General features: G+C 36.3%; 1 protein-coding gene across 1 annotated transcript in view; it reads left to right on the forward strand.

Moving 5' to 3' along the window:
* Positions 1–23327, forward strand: part of SEMA5A (semaphorin 5A) — a 237658-nt gene that overhangs the window by 85963 nt on the left and 128368 nt on the right. Inside the window, exons 5-8 of the mRNA XM_080582364.1 lie at positions 803–865; positions 7275–7373; positions 8340–8553; positions 22190–22475. Of these exons, the coding sequence (XP_080438490.1) occupies positions 803–865; positions 7275–7373; positions 8340–8553; positions 22190–22475 (662 nt within the window). The remainder of the gene's footprint in view (positions 1–802; positions 866–7274; positions 7374–8339; positions 8554–22189; positions 22476–23327) is intronic.

Here is a 23327-nt window from a genome sequence, read left to right on the forward strand (position 1 = left end):
ACACAGGCATTCAAATATGTGCACGTATTGGCACATAAACACCAAGCAGAGGACCTGCTCCACTGAACAATACAGTTTGTAAGTCATAGCTGTTGAATGGTAAATATGGAAATAATTGGAATTAACTCAGGCAGTGAAACTGTAGTGATGCAGACTAGACTTCCAGTCCTGGCATAAATCTGTTGAAGCAGAGAGACAGTTCAAAAATGAGGATAAATTGCTTCTGCTTTGCAGTGCTCCATTTCACTCTTGTCTTGCATGTGTCTGCTTGTTGCTCCTTTCCTTCAATCGATGTTTTAGCTCTTCTGATTACTGCTGCAGTCACACCTTGAGCAACTAAAATCTCCATTTCACACTTGAGAGAAATTCTGCAAAAGCAGCAGGAGTGCAGCCTTTCCCGACACACAAGGTCTCTCAGCAGAGCTGACCCCAGGTGTAATGTGGCCCGGCTCTGCTGGGGAGAAAAAGTTGTCCTTTCCCCATGTTCTTAGCTGCTTAGCTTAGTGAGGCTGAGACAAAAGCAGCTAGTTAGCGTCAAATGTGATTGGGGTTCGTTCTGCTGAAGCTGTAGGTACAGTGATTCATGGGGATGGCCAGTTTCACTTTGGATTAAGACACTAAAAGCCCATGAACAGCAAAACTACATTTCTAAGGAGAAAAAGCTTGTAAGGTGATTATGGATAGAACCATCCCCAGTTAATCATCAGTATGCCTGAAGCACGTGTCTCAAGCATGGGCTTACATGGCTGAGTTTTACATCTCTGTGTTCCCTGCATTTCTAATTAATTTCTGTTGGTTACAGGCAGTGGAATGGCAATGTGATGAAGCTACTAAAAGAGCCTGTTACAGTAAAGGCAAATCAAAGGTAAGCATGAGACAGTTATGCTTTTACAAAATTTTTAATAGCAGCTCTAATTCAGTGTATAAATCTCTACCTTATATAGTTGTGCTATCTCCCATTCTTTTCTGAATAAAGTTGTAGTAAAACAGTATGACACTGATGTATGTGCAAAGGAATAAAAAAACAATATAGGGAGGTGTGGGGTGGGAGGAACAGTCACATGATGATGTTGTGAAGAGATCAAGGAATTGAGTTTCTAATAATTTACTGTTTGGACTCTACAACATGTCATGTGTAATGGGCTGTATTCTCATTTCATTTTCAAAGCTGTAAATCCCATATAACTGTGTAATTTCTTTGTAAAATTGTCAATTTGTTTTCCTGTGTATTAGATGCAGTTTTTGGAACATTTATATTTCATACGTAATGATGCTATGAAGAAAATAGTATGTCATTCACTAAACTTATGGACATGGGCCTTGATATTATTTTTAGTATTCAGAACCAGTTTCTTATCTGGCCAACTACCATTTCTTTTATTCAGAACAGTTAAATGCAGTCCTAAGATGGAACCTGTGCTAAAGCCATGTTCTTTAGTGGCTGTCCTGAGTTGAAAGTAGTTATGAAATTAAGTATAAAATCAACTAGAAATGCATGCAATATATGTCTATAATTATTATGCTGTTTAGTGGTTAAAGTTAATTGAGTTAAAATGTAAAGGAGAAACACAGAAGTACATTGCACAATAACTACAAGTGAACACACTTGATTTCAGGACTCACATTCAGTAAAATATGTTGGCATACCTTGCTGATGAGCAAAACTCAAAAGACAAAACAAAGAAGGAAACAGTAGAACATAAAACCTTACCAAGCTTGAAAAATGTATTACAAATGTTCATGCCTTCTAGTAAAGGACAGGTCTCTTCTGCATTGTCTACACAGTTATATACATATAATCACTGACCTTTAGCATCTCCCATCAAGCAAAGCAGTTCATTTTCAGCTTTTCTTACTAAGTGCTGGAAAATAATGTTGCAGTGTGGCCATGGCCTATCTGTTCCCATCTGAGGTTGAAGAAGAAGAATGATCTCATTACAGAATCATGTCCATGTTATACTGTGAGGAGAGAAAAAGACTGAATTAGCTGGGGAAAATAAATAAATAAATAAATAAATAAAAAGAAGGGGGGAAAAAAGAAAAATATGCACTGTAAAGTACGGAAGATTATTGTCTTTATGGAGGAACATCTTTCACTGTAGATTGATTTTACAGCACTGAGAAAAGGAATTAAGGATGGCATTGCCTTTTTTATTCTTCTCCTTTCCCTTTCTTCCCATCCCAGTGTGAGAAACATGTATTTAAGAATTACTGATAACTAGACATTAACATGCAGAATTTACTAGCTGTGTATAGAAGGTATTAATAGCTAGAGAAAAGGAATGGGCAATATTTTACTTTAAAATTACTGACTTGTGTGAAGGCTTTAATGGCAGAAATAGATTATAGATCAGAATGCTTACTAGATGCTTACTTGTTGACCTGCAGAGAGAAAAGATCTTTGTGGACCTCATATTTTAGACAAATGTTTCATTTTGTAAATTGTTATTTCTCCTAGAATATTTGTAGTCTGTCATGTAATATACCCTTCAAGCCTTCACCGTTAGCTTTCAGGTGACATAATCTGAAGTTAAAGAGCTTGCTCTGGTGACACTAGAATATTGTTATTTGGCATTGATTGAAGTGTGTACAGAGAAGAAAATATCATGGTAGGAATGCAATGTATAACTAAAAGTTTATGCCTCTGTTTTACAGTTATTTTTGAAATTTAAAACTGTGAGAATAACATTCAGCTCATCTGAAAGTCATAGTGCAGTGACTGTAATCTAACATGATGGATGAAAATGATGGTAAATTTGAGGCTATAGTGGTATACTTTGACTATTACGTTGACAGTACTCTTTGTGGTTTAATATCCATGTTCCTTTCAACAGTGCAGAAGCATATGTTGCCATTAAATAATTTTGCTCAGAGAAATACTCAACACTTGTGAAATGTGTTCAAGAATGGCTGTTAGTGTAGTACATACATACATGTTTTCATTCATGCTCATCACACCTTTTTGTAGAAGTGATTGAAAGTTATGCTGTCACTGTACAATAGTATATATTCTATTCTAATAAAGACCTCTAAGATTTCAATACTTAAGGGGTGCTTATAGGAAAGATGAAAGAAAACTTTTCACCAAGGCCTGTAATGATAGGACAAAGAATAATGATCTCAAAGAAGAGGCTAGATATAGATTATAGATTATTATTAGAAAGGGTTTTTGTTGTTGTTTGTTGTTGTTGTTGTTTGTTTTTAACCACAAGGGTGGTGAGGCACTGAAAGGAGTTGCTCAAAGAGGCTGTGGATGCTCCATCACTGGAAATGTTCAAAGGCAGGTTGGATGGGGCTTTGGGCGACTTGATTTAATATAAGGTGTCCCTGCTCCTGGCAGGAGTGTTGGACTTGATGTTCTTATCTAAGGTCCCTTCTAACCCAAACTGTTCTATGATGCTGTGATTGTTTCTTAGTATTGTTATTATTTGGATAAAGATTTAGTGTTTCATTTGGATCTGTAGCCTTTCTCTTCGTTCACAATCTAGAAGAGAAGTACAATTTCATCAAGTCTTCGTCAAGTTTAAGGCCAGAGAAAGGATAACCTGATGATATATGTCTTTTGCTGACTTATGCCCAAGACTAAAAGGAGTTCATGACACAGGTTATTTTTAAGAGCCATACTCTTTGTATTGGGAGAATTTATGCATGCAGATGAGGAAAGCACCTGATCCGTGGCATGCTCCTCTTCCTAATGAAACCATGGCAGCCTTCACTTGAAAAAAATGGGAATTAGCAGACCTGGAGGAATTCATTTCAGTGGTACAGTGAATTGTACTTTTACAGAGGAACTCCCCCTGGAAGGTTCCAGTTCCTATTACCAGAAAGGCTGCTTCCTTGTTTGTTGTTGCATAAGTAGATCCAGATTAAACTGGGGAGTTGCTGGGGATTTCATTTCTGTAAAAATTCTCAGGGCAACTTCAGATTTCAGGCCAGATATATGTGTGACTGGAGGGAGGGGACAGGAAAGACTGGAGACAAAATATACAAGGCAAGCCCAGACAATGGCAAAGGAATGGTAAGGATTACAAGGATGGCTGTGGGTAAGTTATTCACTTAGATCCTGGTTTCTCTTGAAGCTCTTCTGACCACAGACCAGTGTGGGGGCAGTGAGTTCAGGCGGAAAAGCTCAAAGTCAGTTTGCTGATGGAGTCCCCTGAAATCAGAAGCCAGCTTCGAACCCTGAAGCAACTCTAGCTGTTTTGAGATAATGGTCAGTTAAACGCAACTTTGGTGTTGTTATTGAGAAAGAAGCTGCACGGAATTTTTGCCCCTAGCTGTTAGCAGTAGTTGTTGTTCTGAGGTTTATACTTTAGGAGCCAATGAGGGAAAAGAGCTGGAGAGAAAAATATACAGGGACATCTGTCACATCTGACAGTGTAATGCGCACTTGACTTTTGAAGGCTGATGTTTGTTACTGAGACTTCGTACATTTATCTACCAATGTAAGCAGTTGCTTAAAATAACTAGTGGCTTCAAGAGTGAGCCAGACAAAATAATGTCCTTGTGGCCAGCATGCGTTAGCATTTAGAAGTCTAAAGTGCCACACATGATTAAGAGAATAAATTTGGCCATTTCAACTGGCACTTGTGGTAAGAACTTTTATAAATGAAAAAATACAAATACATGAGGGAAAAAGTAAAATAAAATAAAATAAGAGATTAAAAACAATGTAATCAAGCATCTTACCGCTTGCTTATTTAAGATTGTAATGGTTGCATGTATTAGCATATGAATTTTCTATAAAAGTATTAAAAATATAAGAATGGATATATTTAAAATATTAGCCTATACAACAGACATTGCGGCAAATGGATAAGTAACTGTAGCCAGATTGTCCTTAAACTGTCAAGTAGGTGTTAAAATTAAGTAGTAGCTTGGCTGCTAAATTGTTTCAAATAGCTCTGTTTTCTTTAAGGTATACTGATATAAAAGTAGACGGTACTTGCTCAATTAATTTCTTTTTCTTTAAAAGGTATTTTTATGCGGCAGTAAGAAAACATGGGCAAAGAAGTAAAGATGAAATGTAGAATAAGTCTACATAAAAGATGGCCATGAAAGCTACCACCATCCTCCAAAATGGGAGGGGAACACCTTTGATTTTAAAGTCACAAATGCTGCTTCTATAACACACACCTCTTTTTTTTTTTTTTTCAGATTTGAAAGTGAAAGTTTTTACTCCAGAGCTAGAAAAGTGATTCTAAATATTTTAATTGACTAAATTTAATTTAATCATTTTTCAATATGTTTTTGGGTGGTGATTGTTTTATTCATTACTAATGTTTTGTTTTGTATTATTTTGGATTTGTTGTATGAAGAAAATAACCAATTATATAAGCCACTTTTTCAGCTCTGATTTTGTTGTACTATGTACCCAACAAAAGTTTGCTCTGAGATATCTTATTTGCCCTGTTGCACTGTGGATGCTTGTGAAGTTTGCACAGGACTTGGGAACATTAAAGAAAAGAATCTTGTGAATCTCAGGAATGTCAGAGTTTTAAAAAATTACATTATTTTTGAACAAAAAGAGTGGGTGATCAGCATGCGAATAATTTGTCAATGGCACTTTTTCAGGGAGCTCTGGAATATGAAGAGGAGAGGTTGGATGGGCTGTAATGTCAGAACCCACTTATTTTTCCTACACTTAGATTCCATAAATTGCAGCAAAGGGCGAGATGGAAACAGCCCAAAGAATAAAGTACTGTGTTAATTTATATGAAACTCCCTGAACATCCTTCATTCTCTCTCTTTCAAAAACCAAACCAAACAAATGAAAACAAAAACAAAACAAGAAAAAAAAAAACCTTTTTCTTTTTTTTTAATGTGTGTGTAGTTAGAACAACATGCATCAAGGAAACTGCCCAGCAGCAGAAGTGAAATAATTGCACTTTAAAAGGCTTGTTGCACTGCCAGACTCTGTTATATGGTTGCATTTTAACTTCTGTTTGTTTGAAAGAGTATTAAGATGACAGTCTTTGTAAATTCAAGATAAAGACATTGTATTTTTATCCAGCGTGAATCTTCTCTTAGTTTTAAAATGTTTGACAATTACACTTAAGGCTCAAAGAGAAGGTTCTAAAAGCTAAGTTTTCATGAGAGACTAATGCAGTTTCTTTTGTACGTGCGTTTTTTGAAGATATGTGGTTAGTTTTGAATGTGTTTTCTGATGTTTTATGGTTTTTTTTGTTTTATTATTATTATTATTCAGAAATCTTAAATGTATTTTGTCCATCTTGCTTCATCTTGCTTTATTTTGTGCCTGATGAATTTATTCGTAATTATATTAGTCTTTCAACATGAGAGTCTATTTGTAAGATAAACAAGCAATATACTTAATATAACCATAGGACCAGATAATGGGACTTCTGCACTGTTACCATTACATGGATGTACTTGCATGATTTCCCTTAATATGTTAGAATTTCATAGCTATATTTTCACAAGGTTTTTTAATGCTTTACATGTGAATGAATGCTGGAAAAGCATTTTAGCCAAGTACTCACATGGAAAGATCCTGGATATTTATTTATTTATTTCCCCTCCACGCATATGGTTGGTTTTCTTCATTGTATTTGATTCCTCCTTCAGTTCTGCAGGATGAATGTTTGAGTCTTTCTAATATACATTTCTGGGAGATCTTTAGTATTGCAGAAAAAAGCTCTCTGTCTGAATAAATGGTAGACATTGCTGTTGGTTCCTAGCTTCTGAAATGAGAGAAATAAATCATAAAGCATCTACACATTCTCATAGGGTAAAAAAAAAAAAAAAAAAGTCAAATTATTCCTCAGGGGTCAGTGTATGTGTACTGAGATAATGAAATTTTGGAGGTTTTCATGAGAAACTTCAAATTGACAGAAATGTAGATGCTTATAATAATTAAAAAACAAAACAAAACACAAACACGCATAAGTTATGAAACTAGTGGGGATAAATCCATGTCTGGACATCTCAATGATTTTATTTTTACTAGTTTGGACATACTCTTCTTATTGGCAAGCTGTTATTAATCCTGACTTCCTCCCTTTGTCTGATCTGTCTTCAAAAACAGCATCTGATTTCTTGAAACAGCAGTGCATTAATAGTTTAATTAAACTTTTGAAGTGCACACAGAAATAGTTTTTGATACTGAAGAGCTTTATTGTTCTAATATTAAGGTCCTTTCACAAAGATTGATGGATGCTTGTGTTGTTATTAGGAAATTTTTATGTATTAGTATTGCTAACACATCAGGTGTGCATAAGCATTGAATATATTCTTTCTTTTCTGTATATCAGGAGGAATGCCAGAACTATATTCGAGTGCTTCTTGTTGGAGGCAACCATCTCTTTACCTGTGGAACCAATGCATTCACTCCTATTTGCACCAATCGGACGGTATGAGTTAAAGATTTTGTCTGACGAGCTTAAGTCCCTGCTCTGAGACAGCTTATTAATAGGCAGAGCATGCTGTGGTTGTGTCCAGACTATTTGCATATGGGTTGGAGAGCTGATATGTAAAATGTTAGTTTGGCTGCCTACTGTGCATGTGTAGTTATAGAGAAGACAAGTACCTGTGGTAGTGATTTTTGACTGGTGAGAGCTAGAAATCTTTGTTGAGAAGTCATTCCATTTCTGAAAAACAAACAAACAAACAAAACCCTAGCTGCAATTTATGAGTGTCAAAGGATCAATAATAGTCATATAATAAAAAATAAAATGTTACTGTTTGGACTAAGTGAACTGTTTATTTCAGAAGGGGAGAGGTGTTTAAATACACAGAACAACTATAAAAAACTCCTTGTCACATTTATTATGTTTAAAACTTTCGTACCTTTATTTTCAAGTAACATATTAGCATCACACTTTGCTACACGGATGAAAATATTAGGGCTGTTGAATCAGAGGGGTATTTCTACAGAGCTAGAAAGCTCAGTTTTTTAAAAAAATCTCATTTTCCTGTGAGATTCTTTTCTAGAACACACCTACATAACCGTAGGATTTTTTACTATCTGACCAATTGCTGTGATGAATACCTTAGTGGATTCTGGCAATCAGATCTATTTTTCATAGTAATAATCTGTGTATAGATAATTACTTTTTGAGTTGTTTCTAATATCAGACATTTTAGGTTAATGATTAACTTGTATATTTTACCCACCAAAGGTGCAGAAGCAAGATCAGACATTACATTAAAACCTCTATGAGACAGTTTCAGATAGATGTACAGGTCAGCTCATTAGTGTTGTAGAATACCAAAGATGATAATTGGTGTTTATGATATGATTTTGTTCAGATTGATGCAACTTGGCCAAAATGACAAAGTTCAGGTCATTTTAATCCCTTTTTCTCACTATTTTACAGTTAAGTAACTTGACAGAGATACATGATCAAATCAGTGGCATGGCTCGTTGTCCTTATAGTCCCCAGCACAACTCCACAGCTCTTCTCACTTCCAGTGGGGAATTATATGCTGCTACGGCCATGGATTTTCCAGGAAGGGATCCTGCCATTTATCGCAGTCTGGGGGCCCTTCCTCCTCTCCGCACTGCCCAGTACAACTCCAAGTGGCTGAATGGTGAGTACTGATGAACCATGAGACTTAACTGCTTCTTAACCCATGTTATCCCGATTCATGTTGTTGAAATTCCATTGCTGAAATTCCATTCAGAGAATTTGAAATTTTTTTAGACTACTGTTTTTTATAATTTTAAAATTATTTTTCATAATACATTGAATTTACATATATTTTTTTCATAATACATTTTGAATTTAATACAGTTATAATGGCATGTAATTAATATAGCTGTTTTTGTAGATGCGTGCTTAAATATTCAAGCTGTGTTTGCAGGCATGGGGATGAGATGTACTTTATCTCTCGTGTGCTTACTTAGCAAAACTGAGTTGGCCAAGAGCAGTAGCTTGTCTTTAGTATTCTTTTGTTGAGTTCTTCAAAAAACAAAGGCAGAAAATAAGCAGTTTAGAACGGACTGAATTTCCCTACCTTCTCTTGCAAGTCCCAGCCTTGACAAGCAGAAATAGTTGTGTTTTCAAGCTGCTTAGGTGGCAAACTAACGTTTTTGAAGCTTATTATAGCCAAAGAAAAGGGACTAGTCTGCAACACATATCATAAAAATAATATAGTATCAGTGACTTCTGTATCATCGATGTTAAACACCTTATGAGGATTTCCAGCTGGGAGAAGTTGTAAACTGACAGGTATTCCTGAGATGTAACAGGGCCACTTGCCAATTAATGCATGTATTACAAAAAATAGGTGCAGTCCTTTTAAAATGAAAATTATTGTTTAGCATAGAATATAAAATTATGTACTTTATAATTTGCCCATGTTTGTCCCAGTAGGGAAAACAAAATTAATTTTCATAACTCATGATATGTAAGTAACCATCAGTCTCAAGTCTCACAGTGCATTTCATGTTATGATGGAATTATTCATCTTCAGAATTAAGTGCATGTATAAACTCTTCCAGATTCAGAACATTACGTCAGCTGCAAGTGACAGACTTTATTTGAGATATTTCAGTCCTCATATAAACCGAATGCCGAATTGTGCATCTTTGCTTGGTGTATTTTCCCTATGCAAAGAAGCCATCAGAGGTAGCTTGGAGAGATTTGTTACATTATCTGATTTTAGAATATTAATTAACAAAACCAAACTGCATGAAACATAACAGAATTATAGTAGTGTAAAAGAGGTATGAGAGGAAAAATGAACTCGTTGTATAGATATCCCTGTTCAGGCAGCATTTGTACACACAGACATGGTATTGAAGCTAATTGCTGTGCCACACCTGGGTGCTCCTGTCAAAGTGAAAACATTGTTCACACTGAGTTTTCAGTTTAACTGAATGTTCTATGCTGAAGGGCACAGTAAAATTCCCACCACTCCCCACCAAAACTGCTCCAATTAATCAGATTGTCTCTATTTACATTTTGTGTATTAAAAGCTTCAGCTGCACCTATACATTCTCTGTTAGAACTCATTCTTCTGCCTCAAAACTGTTTGGAATTAAGTTGTCAGGAATGTGTGTTTTTTATCTATGGGGAGGAAGAACAAGATGAGTTTTGTAATTGGAGCCAATTCAAGCAAATCCAATAAAAGGCTGGAAGCATCTGAGTGCCCTGTGTGAAGAGAAGAGGCAATGTCTTCTGCAGTAGCTAAAAGTTGGGAATTCATCTGTTTTTATGTCAATTTGCCTGCTCATATGCCTCCTCCATGCCAAGGAACTGTATTAGGTTTTCAGTGCTTAGATTGAAGTGAAGAATTTGCTTCTTTCAGTGAGAAAGTAACATAGATAATCCTGCAAGAAAAGTTAGGAAGTTTTATCAACTGGAATGGAAGCTTCCTAGTCAATACCATTCTATGATTCATAATATGTGTTCAGCAGCATTAGCTGACAGTTATTATAATTCAGCCTTGTTTTAGGGGTGTGTGTGCGTATGCATGTGTCTGTGAATATTTCCAATTTGAATGCATTTTTCTGTTACATCCATGTTTCCCTCAGAGGTGCGATCTCTTTTCTCACTTAGATTTGCTACTATGCATTTCATATTGGACCATTTTGAACTGTTTCTGGGGTTATAGCAGTATTTTAAAGCACAGCTGATTATCTTGCTTTCATGTTTTATGACTAGGCAATAAAGACAGTGTTGCTTTTGATGGCTAGTGCACTTCTCTCATAGTGCACTTAGCGGTTTTTAATGCCATCAGTCAGGCCAAAGGGACGGGCCTTTGTGCTGTCCTTTAGGGATTATGCTGTCAACATTCACTGTATCTTGCTGCAAAGGATCTTGACATGGGAAGCTCCAAATCTTCAATATAGAAGAAAATTTGTTCGTAATTTTAATTGACAGAAGGCATGCAATCACAGGAACCAGGAAACACAATGTGGGAAGGGAAAAGTGGCTAGGGCAAGGTCCTGTGTACCATGCTGAAATTTCAGTTTCTGGAACCACAGATATCACGTACAGGACAAATTTAGGTTGATGGCCTGTCTCAGCCTCGCAATTCCTTCTGATTCAGCCAGAGTCATATATTTATTATCAGGTTCTGCCTTCTATTGGAAGCTTCATAAGTCTGGAAGCAATCCACATCAGTTGAATTGGAAGTTGGAAGTTATTTTCAGGATATGTTACTGAGCATCATTCTGATAAGGTGCTTAGCCTTAGTAGGGTGTGGAGAAGTCAGTGAAATTTCATTTCTGTATAATCATTTTCTTGATGCACTCAGCACTCAATTATCTGGGGTGGTAGGGAGTTGGGGTAGCTTGCTTAAAAATATGAATTATTCAGGCCATGTGTAAAAGTCAGTTACAAGAATATACTGTGAGGGTATAACTGAAAGGAAAAACTGAAGTTCAGTGACACTGCAGTGTATGGAGTACAAAGGTCTCTGATCCAAAAGGGTAGATGGATAGCATAGCAACACTGTCAACACAAAGATTGTGTTGGTGACTGGAGACAGTTATTGTGGGAGCTGTCTTAGAGGGTCTGCAAATAAGCTGTTTGTTCACTAGACAACTTGCTGAAAATATTTGAGATTTGACTCACAGGAATTTTGTCTGTTCTGACAATTTTTAATGGCAGACAAAACACTTGACCAAATGTTGCAGATATCTGCCCACTTTCTAAAAGTTCTAGAAAAATTTTAGAGTGTAAATGGTCTTGTCTTCTTCAGTGCAAGAGGAAAGAAGCATCTGGAGGCAGTTACCGAATTTTCTGTCTTCTAGAATTAAGAGTAGTAACATATTCAGCTCTTGACTATAGAATCATAGAATCATATAATATCCCAAGTTGGAAGGGACCCACAAGGATCATTGAGTCCAACTCCTGGCACCGCACAGGTCTACCCAAAATATGAGACCATGTGACTAAGTGCACAGTCCAAATGCTTCTTAAACTCTGACAGGCTTGGTGCAGTGACTACTTCCCTGGGGAGCCTGTTCCAGTGTGCAACCACCCTCTCAATGAAGAACCTCTTCCTGATGTCTAGCCTAAACCTCCCCTGCCTCAGCTTGACACCATTCCCGCAGTTCCTATCACTGGTGACTAAGGTGAACAGATCAGCCCCTGCCCCTCCACTCCCCCTCGTGAGGAAGCTGTAGGCTGCGATGAGGTCTCCCCTCAGCCTCTTCTTGTCCAGACTGAACAGGCCAAGTGATCTCAGCTGCTCCTCGTACGTCTGTTATAACTGGTGATCATATTCAGAGAGAGATTTTTATCTCAGATCTTCCCTCCTTTTCTACAAAAACAAATTAACGTTCTGCTCATAGAGCCTATTACTGTCTTCCTGACAACACTAAGTACAGCTGGCCTTATGCAGTGTACAGGTTTTTGACCATGATCATCATAACGCAGACTGTGCTCACCTCCATGAGGAGATATAATTGAAGAACCAGAGTATCTTGGTGCCATGACCTGAGAGTTCACCATAATCCAGCAGTTCTAGAGATCATGTTGCTCACCAGGAATTTATTAGCTGATAGTGAATAGACAGACCCCATGTTATCCTCACCTTTCTTACCAGCCCTGTTAGTGCTCTTTAACTCTGTTACTATTCTCAATCAAGATGAACCTGATCACCCAGAACAGTTAGAACTGCTGCAAAACATTACACTCCCATCCCAACAGACCAGCTGGCTGCAGGACAGTAAGCTTGGAGCTTTTCAACAGAGAACACACCTCTCCCTTTAATATTTTCCTACTTTGGTCTTCTCTTTTCACATGTAGGAAAAAAAAAAATGCAAACAACAACAGCAACAGAAAACAGTTCTTGGAGTTACTCACATGTGTATATGTACATGGACAAACCATTGAAGAAAGTAGAAAGGCTGCTCACCAGTATCTTACTCTTTACGATGTGTTGTTTTGCCACCTACTCTCATTTCTCTTTCTCTCCGAGTCTGTATTCAAGTACTTCCGTGCTTGAGAGAAATGATTTGAGGTCAAATAGCACACATCAAGCATTATATCTAAAGCAGACAGTTCTTCCATTGATTTCTTCTCCTGACCAATGCAATCAGCAAGACCTTGAGCTTCAGCCAACTGCTCAGGTCAGTAAGGGGCAGCATGTTGCTAGAACATTTTAAAATCACCTTAGTAGTATTTCATAAAAAGAATAGTCTGCCTTAGCAGTCTGCTTAGGACATTATTAAATGAAAGTAAATAAATTAAATCTTTCATTAAGAAAAAAAAATACAGCTTGATTTACAGCTGACATGCTGTTTATTTGAGTCTCTTTAAACTCTCAGCATAAAACAGAGCTTAAATCATATCCAGAGTTTACTGTTACATTGTGCTTCTAATTGGGCTTTGCTTTAGGGTTGATCCATGCAGTGCAGCAGGGGCAGAATTTATAATCATTTGGTCTAGAGGATAAAGGTAAATGGAATAGTTATGCTTGAAGTCCACAAACTGCATGTGTTCAGATTGACAAGGAAAAGCCTCCACTGCTTAGACTAGGGAGATTTTTTGTTTTTGTAGTCCAGCATTTACAATTAGTAAAGGTATTTCTCCTTTCAATTCACCTCCTCAAATCATGTTTGATTTGATGCCTCATTGTGAAGGTTTAGTTTAGTCTATAATGTCTGTTTTATAATGGCTTTGTTTAGCCAATAAGAGGACAAAACAGATTAAACAAAAAATTGAAATCCCAGTCAATCCCTTTGTTTTATCACATGGCAAAACACTGGGACATTGGTTTCATTCTTTGCAAAATGCCTTGGTTTGAAATTGCATATTCAGGCTGCTTGGGTCTCTAACTGTCTTGAAATGCATTGTAGTAGTTTTCTTTATCCTAGATATGTAATGATAGATGCTCTTGGAACCTATTAAGTAAATACAAACTTGTTCTAAATGCCTAGTCACTTCATCAGTGGGCAGACCAGAGATGATTAAAATGCAATTTAATATCATTTGTGACCCCAAAACAGAAAAAATAAAATCTTACACAGATTATAAACCTTTCCAGCTGAGAAGAGTATAGGAATGTTTGGGTTGTGCTATTCTGCTGGTAGACACAATATTATCGCTTTTCCCTCTTGCTGCTTGGTTATTAGATACCCTGAAAATAGTTCTTTTGAGTTTTTTTTTTTTAATATTTTGCTTAATAGAAAGTTTCTTAATCTGGTCTTAATTTATTCTTCTTAATTTAGTTTTCACAAGTAATAACAAAAACAAAATTCTCACAGATAGCTGATAAAAGGGGTTTAATACAGCTCTAAATCCATTCTGATTATTGTTTGTTTGTTCACTTCTATTATAACTCTTGTTGCTAGAAGGATATGTGGAGAAAAATTATGAGCTAAGAACAAAAATAATCCTATCACTTTTGCTTCTAAGCATCAATAGAAATGGGTATAATTACTCATTTTTTGTTTGTTTGTTTTTAGTGAAAAGCCTTGTAATTTCCTGAAACAAGCTTTACTTATTATGCAATACATAACATAACTCAAAAACACTGGTTTCTTCAGATGTGCAGCTTACTCTTCAGTTTTCAGGTATGAGGCCTGACTGAAAATAGTCAAAGCATATGCTACCAGTTGTTGTTTATTTCGCAAGAAGATTAATAATTACTTTTCTTTGGTTATGCTACCCATACAGTTCATTCTGATTCTTTCTGTTCGTCATTCTTTTTGCCAGTATCCTAAAATAGTGTGAAAATACCTAGTGATTTTGAAAGACATCCTTAGGATTCTCTACTGGAGCTGCTACCAGAGGCAAAAATTGAGCAGTTGTTCTGTGTTTTTTCCTTTCAGAGCTGTATATCTTCCCCTAAATGGCAATAACAGAGTAGAAAAGAGGTAAGGTGACACAAGATGGAGGTACCTCTGCTGACCTCCTTTGTCCTAGGCCAGACTGTTATCACAAAGCACCCTCATGCCGCTTCCTCACCTATCTAAAACAGTAGAGACAGGCATCACTTCCCATGAAGGTGTGATTTTTCCTTCTTGTCTATCTCAGGTGAAGCAGCAAGGTCCACCTTTTCGTTATTGAAAGACTGTGAGGCTAGAGAGGGCAAAGCCTGCTCTTTTATATCTAGGCTGATCATGTCAACTCGTGTTGGGTGCCAGTTGGAGGGGGCTATACTAAAAAGAAAAAAAGGCATCCCTGCAAGCAGATCATCTGTGCCCAGCCCTGCTGCGAGGTTGTGTGGCAGAAGCATCAGCCTCATTAATGCTGCAGAAAACAATAGTACACAGTGAGCAATAGAGAATGGAAGAAATTAAAACTGAAAAACATCTCAGTGAGGGAAAGAGAGAAAAAGGGATGAACTTTGGGAAACAAGAACACATAAAAAAACAGCATTCACCAAAGAAAGGAGGAGGACAGAAATATTGGAGGCAGAAATAGAATTTCAGTAGCCGACATATTGAGTCTAACAGTGAATGGAGAAGGGGATGATTATTAAAGTGAACTCCAATTTCCGTTTTCTTAAGGAAAAAAGGAAAACAGTAAAGAGGCCCAAATCTGCAGAGAAAGCCCTTTGATTGGCTCCTTCTTTGCAAAACTGGATGTGAGGAAAAAAAAGAAAGAAGAAATGGCTTTAAAAATGTTTGGAGTTTTAAGTAAGCATCCAACCTTCTGCAGTTTGTTGATAGATCCGTACAGACCAAACCTCTAGAGATTCTGAATGAATTAAGGCAGTCATCTATATTCTCACTCTTTGTGCTCCCCATCCCCCTCGTTTTCCTAATATCCTGCTATTCACCTATCCAGTAAATATAGGAGACCAAAAATCCACTGAAGTTCAGATAGGAATCTCCAGGACTTAAGTAGGTACTAGATCAGAGTAGAGAATAGTTTCTGTCACTGAGTTTATCACCAGCAAATTTGCATCAGCTAATGATGCAATAAATTACAAAATATTATGCTCTATATGGAACAGTTTACCTTGAAAATGAAGCAGATTTATTTGAAATAACAAATAATAAAAGATTTTTTTTTGTAATATTGTATTTGAAAACTATTTTTTGGAAAAGTAATAATGGCATTTCAGAAATTATTAGAGTACATCAGTAAAATATGATGTCTAATAAGTGCATCCACTTTTATGATTACAGTGAATTGTATTATAAAATCTATCAGCAATATAAAAGAAGATTGGAAAAAATATCCGTTATACTCATTTTTACTGTATTTTGCAGTCCTTGCTCTTCCATACCCATAAAGTCTTCAATTAAACAAAAGGAAAAGAGTATAAAAACAAAACAAAACAAAACAAAAACAAACATGGAGAGTTGAGGCATTGCAGAAGAAATAATAGTTCAAATAGACTGGTAGCCAACTATGGTATGACAGACGAGTATTTTAAGCGTGTGTCCTTGATGATTATGAAAGACGAAAAACAGCTACTAATAAGCAATGATTTCCACCAGTTTTATGCTGGGACTTAACATTTTCCATTTCAGCTCATGAGGGTAACTATGATGACTACAGGTTATATATTACTTTGCAGGAGTTTAGCACTGCAGGAAATTTTTACTCTAGGATTAAGATTTGTCCTTAAACAAGAAGCAATGCCTGGGGCAGCCTAATGTAAGATCTATACTCTTCCAACAGCTGCAGAGTGTTACACTGAATGAATATACTTAAAAAAGAAATACTGAGATGGCAGAATGCAAATAGGAAATGTACTTCATTAATTATGTTAGTAAGGTGGAAAAAAAAAAGTCAACTAGCACATTTGGAGCTTAAATTCTTTCCATTATTTTCACTTTCATTTTGAAGAGCTTTTCTAACTACAAGTTGAACTGTGTGTGTTTGGGGGGGGGGGGGGGGGAGCAAAACAAACAAAAAAATAAACCACAAAGACATATTCTTAGAATTTAATGCTATTAAGTATTTTGCTGAATATAAGAGACCAACAGCATGAGGGTGTGATTCATTGATCTAGTGAGGTCAACTAACAAGGTCCAAACGGATGTCATTCAGCATTAGACCAGTGTTAAGATTTCTAAGATTTTGAAAATATTATAGAATCATAGAATATTCCGAGTTGGAAGGGACCTACAAGGATCATCAAGTCCAACTCCTGGCTCACCACAGGACCATCCAAAAATCAAACCATACATCCAAGAGTGTTGTCCAAGTGCTTCTTGGACTACTTTGAGACCAAATACTTTGAGACCAATACTTTGAGACCAAACCATCAGCCAATTGTTCACCCATGGTATTAAGTTTTTATCTAGCTGTATGCTATATCCATTTTGTCCAGAAGTATACAGTGCGAAACAGTATCAAAAACTTGACTGAAATCCAAAAAGATTACATCAACTGGCTTCTCTTGGTCAAATAGATGGGTAACTTTCTCATGAAAGGAATTTAAGTTCGTTAAGCAGGACCTTCCCCTCGTGAACCTGTGTTGGCTATGACCAATGACCACATTGTCCTTCATGGATTTTTCAATAACTCCCAGGATAATTTTCTCCATAATTTTACCAGGCGCTAAAGTGAGACTGACAGGCCTGTAATTACCAGGGTCTTCTTTATTACCCTTCTTTAAAATTGGAATGACGTTTGTGAGCTTCCAGTCAACTGGAACCACTCCAGATTCTCATGACAGTTGAAAAATAATTGAGGGAGGTCTTGTGATGACATCAGCCAGCTCTCTGAGTACCCTGGGATGAATCCCATCAGGCTTCATAGACATATATGCATCCAGGTGGAGCAGCAAATCTCGCACAAGTTCAGGGTTGGCTGGGAGTTTATCATTCTCTCCACAGTCATGGTTCTCCAAGTCAGGGCATCTGGGGTCCCAGAGCTCATCATCAGTGTTGAAGATGAAGGTGAAGGAGGCATTAAACATCTCTGCTTTGTCTATGTCCCTGTTTGCGAGGTGACCATCCTAATCAAGTAATGGACCAATATTGTCTCTGGTCCTCCTTTTGCTGTTAACATATTTAAAAACAAAAAGCAAAAACTTTTTATTGTCCCCCACAGTAGTGGCCAGCTTCAACTCTAATTGAGCTTTGGCCACACAAATGTTCTCCGTACAAAGGCAAACAGACAAATATATATGCATTTTCTATGCATATATGTTTGTGTGTACATACACGTTTGTGCATATATATCCTCTGGCCCTCCCTAGTCCCCCAGCTCTTTACACTCTTGAGTCTCCCAGTCTGTCCTTGTGCTGCCTCCCAAGGTGTGCAGCATATCCTTGCTTTTGTGCTACAAGGATGCTGTTCTCTGGGCTGCAACGTCAGCGTGTGTTGGGTGGCAGCGCTGCAGCCAGTCCCTACAGGAGCAGTCTGCACTGTCAGGAAGCATCAGTGTGAAACCAGTGAGTATAGGCTTGGTCTCTGAGTTCCCAGCATGGGTGGAAAGAGAAAATTATCTAAAGGGAAGAATTGCCTCTTCTTAGTAAATGCCTTTTTGTTAAGTGCTGAGACCGTGCTCCCTGGGATATATAGGTTTGTCTCCAGTCTTTGGAAAAACAAATACATTATTTCTGATTGAAGCACTATCTGAACTTTGTATGGTTCAGTCATCTTTTTACAACAACTTAGAAGAGTCTGTAGGGAAAAGTCCTTGTTGGAGAGAGTCATGCAGCTTTAAGAAAGAAGCTATAGACATTCCCAGACTTTGTGCTGAGTTAGCAGTCTTCAGAAGTAGCATGCTACAGCCCTGTTTGCCTGGAGGCAGCACTAACTAGCACTGTAGTGCCTTCAGTATGTGGACTTGAGTATCTGTGCAGCATTGCTCCATGTAGTACGCTGGAGATCTTTGTTATGTCATGTTGACAAACTCATTTTCTTTCTTTCCTGATTCCATTGGTTCCATTTGATTTGTGAAAGTTTAATAAACCTGACACATCCATAAACTGAATATATATATATGTATGTAAAAAACTGTCATTTACAATAGTCATGACATTATTACAGATTGACAGTCTCATGTTGATCCATAACAGCTGTATCCTGTCACATACCAGAATCCTTACACTTGTTATAGTAATCTTTTCATTCACAAAAAAAAATAAAATGCATTTACCCTTCCAGAACTACAGGCAAATTCAGCAGGGAAAAAAAAAAAAAAAAGTTATTTCAACTTGTCTATTGAAAGCCTTTGTAAGAAGTCCTTCATGTCAACAAATAACATTTCACAGCAGAATATCTGTAAACCTATAAATTATTTTTTCCTAGACAAGAATCTCCCTTTTCCTTTGAACCTTTCAAGTGATTCAGTTCACTTTTCACAAAGAGAAAATGAAATAAAAAGTTTGACATGATAATCCCTCCACATCCACCGAATTCCAAGGTAGCTCTGAGATTATTCAGTTTTCACAAGTTTCAAGAGCAAGTCACATTTTCATCATTTCATAATCAGTAAAGTATATGCACAGGTGTTTGCAGATTATGGACTGTTTCTCAGTTTTGAATCCTTGAAATGTGAGTACTAGTTTTTATTTATATATGTACCATGATTATCAGTGCAACTTTAAAATAGTCTCATGACAAATTGACATGGATTTTTCAAGAACCTTAAAAAACATTTCTGAATGCATTTCATATTATGTTTATTTCTACAGTTCATGGGCAGTTCATCAGTAATTCATTATTCTAACTTTGAGAGTTTCCATTAGTGTTTTTGGCCCAGTAGCGAGTTCTTGTTGTTCTAATGCAGAGACCTTTTTATGCCAGTGGTCTCCTCTTGAGAAGCATCATCGTAAGGCCTGATTGCAAGGCACCACCTCTATGTTTAAGAGTTCTACAGGATGTTTTTGTAGGTGGATAAAATTGATGTTGAGCATTTGCCCAATAAATAGAATCTTTTTATATCAATCAAGATATTTTTCAGAAAATTTTAAAGAGCAAGCAGGGTTACAGGCTACAAAAAGTCAAACACAGATGGAAAATTTTACTTTTTCTTGCTATTTTGGTTGTACTGTTTTTTATCACATAATGTTAGTGGATATTGCTTTAATACATTAATATAGTGGACAAATAACCCAAGTTACACTGCAACTAGTGAATGCTTTTTCTCCCGTGGAGTTCCTTCCATGGGAATAAGAATAATCTAAACGGTTATTGTGCAGAGTGAGGGAAGAAAGTAACATGCATTACGGATTAAGAGAACAATGGCAAGGTGTGGTATGGATATAAACTGAGGTTGGCAAATGAGAGAGTAGGTTCTTTTATCTCTTTTTTTTTTTCCTCGTATTCCTAAAAATATTTTGTTTCTAGCATGCTTTAATTAAATAAATACAAGTTTGCTCAATACAGTTGAAAATGTGATATGTTTTGAGAATGAATGAAACATCATGATTGGGGTTTATTTTAAAACAACAACAACAACAAAAGCTTTCATGCAAAATATCTGTGGTTATATATTTATTCACTATTTAATGTCTGCCAAAACTGTCTAACCTGTCTAGAGTGTGATAGTATACAATTTTGTGATTTTTAGCAACATATTTTTGTTACTTCAACATTAATACTTGTAATTAGATCTTATATTCCATTCTACTCTGTTAAGTCTTCAACAAATCCATATTATTAGAGAAAAAAGATTAAGAAAACTAAAAAGTAAGACCTTTGTTTCAGCTTATTGTTTTCAGTGTTTAGTGTGTGTAAGTGTAATAGTATATTACATGTGTATAGTTAAAGAGTGAGAGCTCATGAGAAACTAATAATTATTTCTACACAAATATAAACTCTAATAATGAAGTTTAAAGGTTGTTGAAATCTTTAAAGCAAAATCTTAGGGTAATGAAAATTTTACACACGTAGAATGAAGAGGCAAGGTTCTAATAGGGAAAAAGGTAACTAGGAGTGTAGCTCTTCATATATTGTCAATCCAATTTTACATTTATTGCCATCACAAGTCCTGTCAAACTATTTTGCCTTTGGCTTTTAAGATATAAATACACTGGTGCTGTGTAACTTATGAGAGCTCAAGATACCAACAAGTTCACCTCAAAACTGGGTGCAGTGTACAGATCGGAGTCTGGGGAAAATGTGTTGTGTAACAGACTCTCAAGGAAGTGCTGAATAGGATAACGAGTAAAAGTTATAGGGAGGAGTGGGAGAGCTTCAAATATCTGCTCAGCTTCAAACATCCAAGGGAGGTGATGACCATTGCTGCCAGAAAAGCTGCTTTGGAGACTATCAGCACAGCAGATAGAGAGGGAAGCAGCACAAAAAGATCTGTAAACTGTGGGCTGAGCTGTCTTTGGAGAAGAGTTGTCTGACAGGGTTTGAACTGTTGCATGGAAATGCTGGCTTTCTTGCCCTTCAAGTTCTCCTTAAAAGTTTTGACAGGTTAGAGATGTTCCTGCAAAATGTTTAGATTCAATTGCATCGGCTTTTTTTTTTTTTTGCTTTTTTTTTGCCTTTTTTTTTTTTCTTCAGTATGATAACACTGTCAAATGTTCACTTATTAAACTTTTGGGATTGTTGTGTAACAATGGATGTAATTCAAGCAGGTTTGTTTTGGTTTGTTCTTCCACTTCAAAATTTGGGAATGAAAACATATTTTACTTGTTTCTTAAGAGGTACCAATGTTCTATAATGATTCCTTACACAAGGGGGGTTCTTCTCCACAAACCCATGTATCAAACTTGTCTTGTAAGAATTCAACTCATCAAGTTGTCAATCTCTCTTAAACTCATGGACTTTTCTCAGTTTTAGTAATCCTTATTGGAAAAGGGCCATGTGTTTATTGTCTTCGGTATGTACAGTTTCCCTTCTTTTATTTCAAGAAATATTATCATCTGTTGTTTCCTAGACTTTTTTTTTGTTCTCTGATTTTTTCCTGTAAGACTATTATTTTTTTAAATCATTTTAATCCTTTTTCTTAAAAGAAAAAAATACCATAATACTTAGAAAAATTTTAAACGAGATAAGGCTGATATGTGGTTACATTACCATCAGATGCTCTAATTTAGAATTCATTTTCTTTTCATTAAAGTGATTGAGTGCATTCTTAGACACACTCAGTAACCATCCATTATTCCAGTAATCTGGAGTGGCATGGTGGCAAAGCACAAATAGGCTTAACATGGAATATTAAACCAGTTAAGTAGTAAGAATACACCACAATATAAGGTATAAGGATAATATAAGGTGTGTTTTTTCTAAACGTAGTGCCTGAAGTTATCTTCAGCTTGACATGGAAGCCAACTTTCATGTCCATATGGCTGCATATATTACTGGGATACAATAAATAATCTTTTATTCTGTTATTTTCAGAACCAAATTTTGTGTCATCTTATGACATTGGGAACTTCACCTACTTCTTCTTCCGAGAGAATGCAGTGGAACATGACTGTGGGAAAACAGTCTTCTCTCGGGCAGCTAGGGTGTGCAAAAATGACATTGGTGGCAAGTTTGTGCTGGAGGATACCTGGACTACCTTCATGAAAGCTCGACTAAACTGCTCTCGTCCTGGAGAAATTCCATTTTACTATAATGAACTACAGAGCACTTTCTTCCTGCCAGAATTGGACTTGATCTATGGGATTTTTACCACTAATGTGTAAGTAAATTCCATGATACTTTTTTTGTTTGTTTGTTTGTTTTGTTTGCTATTTATAACAATAAAAGCTAAAGCTTCTGGGCTGTTCTCTGTTCTGTATTTGTGAAGTAAACATAATAATTTCAAACTACTGTTTGCCCAGTCTTGTGAAAAAGAGTCAGTTTCATATGCGTCCAATATGAATTGCTGAAGGTGTATGAAAGAAGGCAGAATTCTTAATATTTCTTTACAGCATAGAAGCAGTTATGTTTTATTCTGTCATCTTTTTCATAAATTTTAAGGCTATTCTGTCATGTACTTCATACACTCTTATAAAGACTTTTTTTTGTTTGTTTTACACATTATTTCATATGCATAAATATATGATGAGCTTATGAAATAAATATTTTCCAATTATAATTTCATGTGATCATGAATTTGACTCAATGTAATTTGAGTCAGGAAGTGCTCACTTTACCAAAAAGCGCACAAGATGTGCTCTTAAATATTATAAATCAGTCCTAACATATCCTACTGTAAGCTTGAGAATCAAATCAAAATTTAATCTGTTTTGTCTGAACCTTATATATCAACAAGGTAAAATCTGAAATTGTAGCATTTAGTCTTAAAAATTAAAAATTGTTAAATATTAAAACATTGTGAATGGACCTAAAAGCTTTCTGGACTCTGAACTTGATATCAAGAATAGCTTAACTTTCAGAAAAAAAAAGAGATTTTATCTCAGAAATGTGCACTCTTACATAAAACATGATAAATGGAGCTCATATGTTGCTCAGCAAGAACAGCCCATGAGTTATGGCTGTGCAGCCAAATTTTTACACTTCTGGAACAAGGTTTCAGATTTTGGTTTCT

This window comes from Anser brachyrhynchus (assembly GCF_964034855.1).
Source record: "Anser brachyrhynchus genome assembly, chromosome: 2".
In the NCBI taxonomy this organism is placed as follows: Eukaryota; Metazoa; Chordata; class Aves; order Anseriformes; family Anatidae; genus Anser; species Anser brachyrhynchus.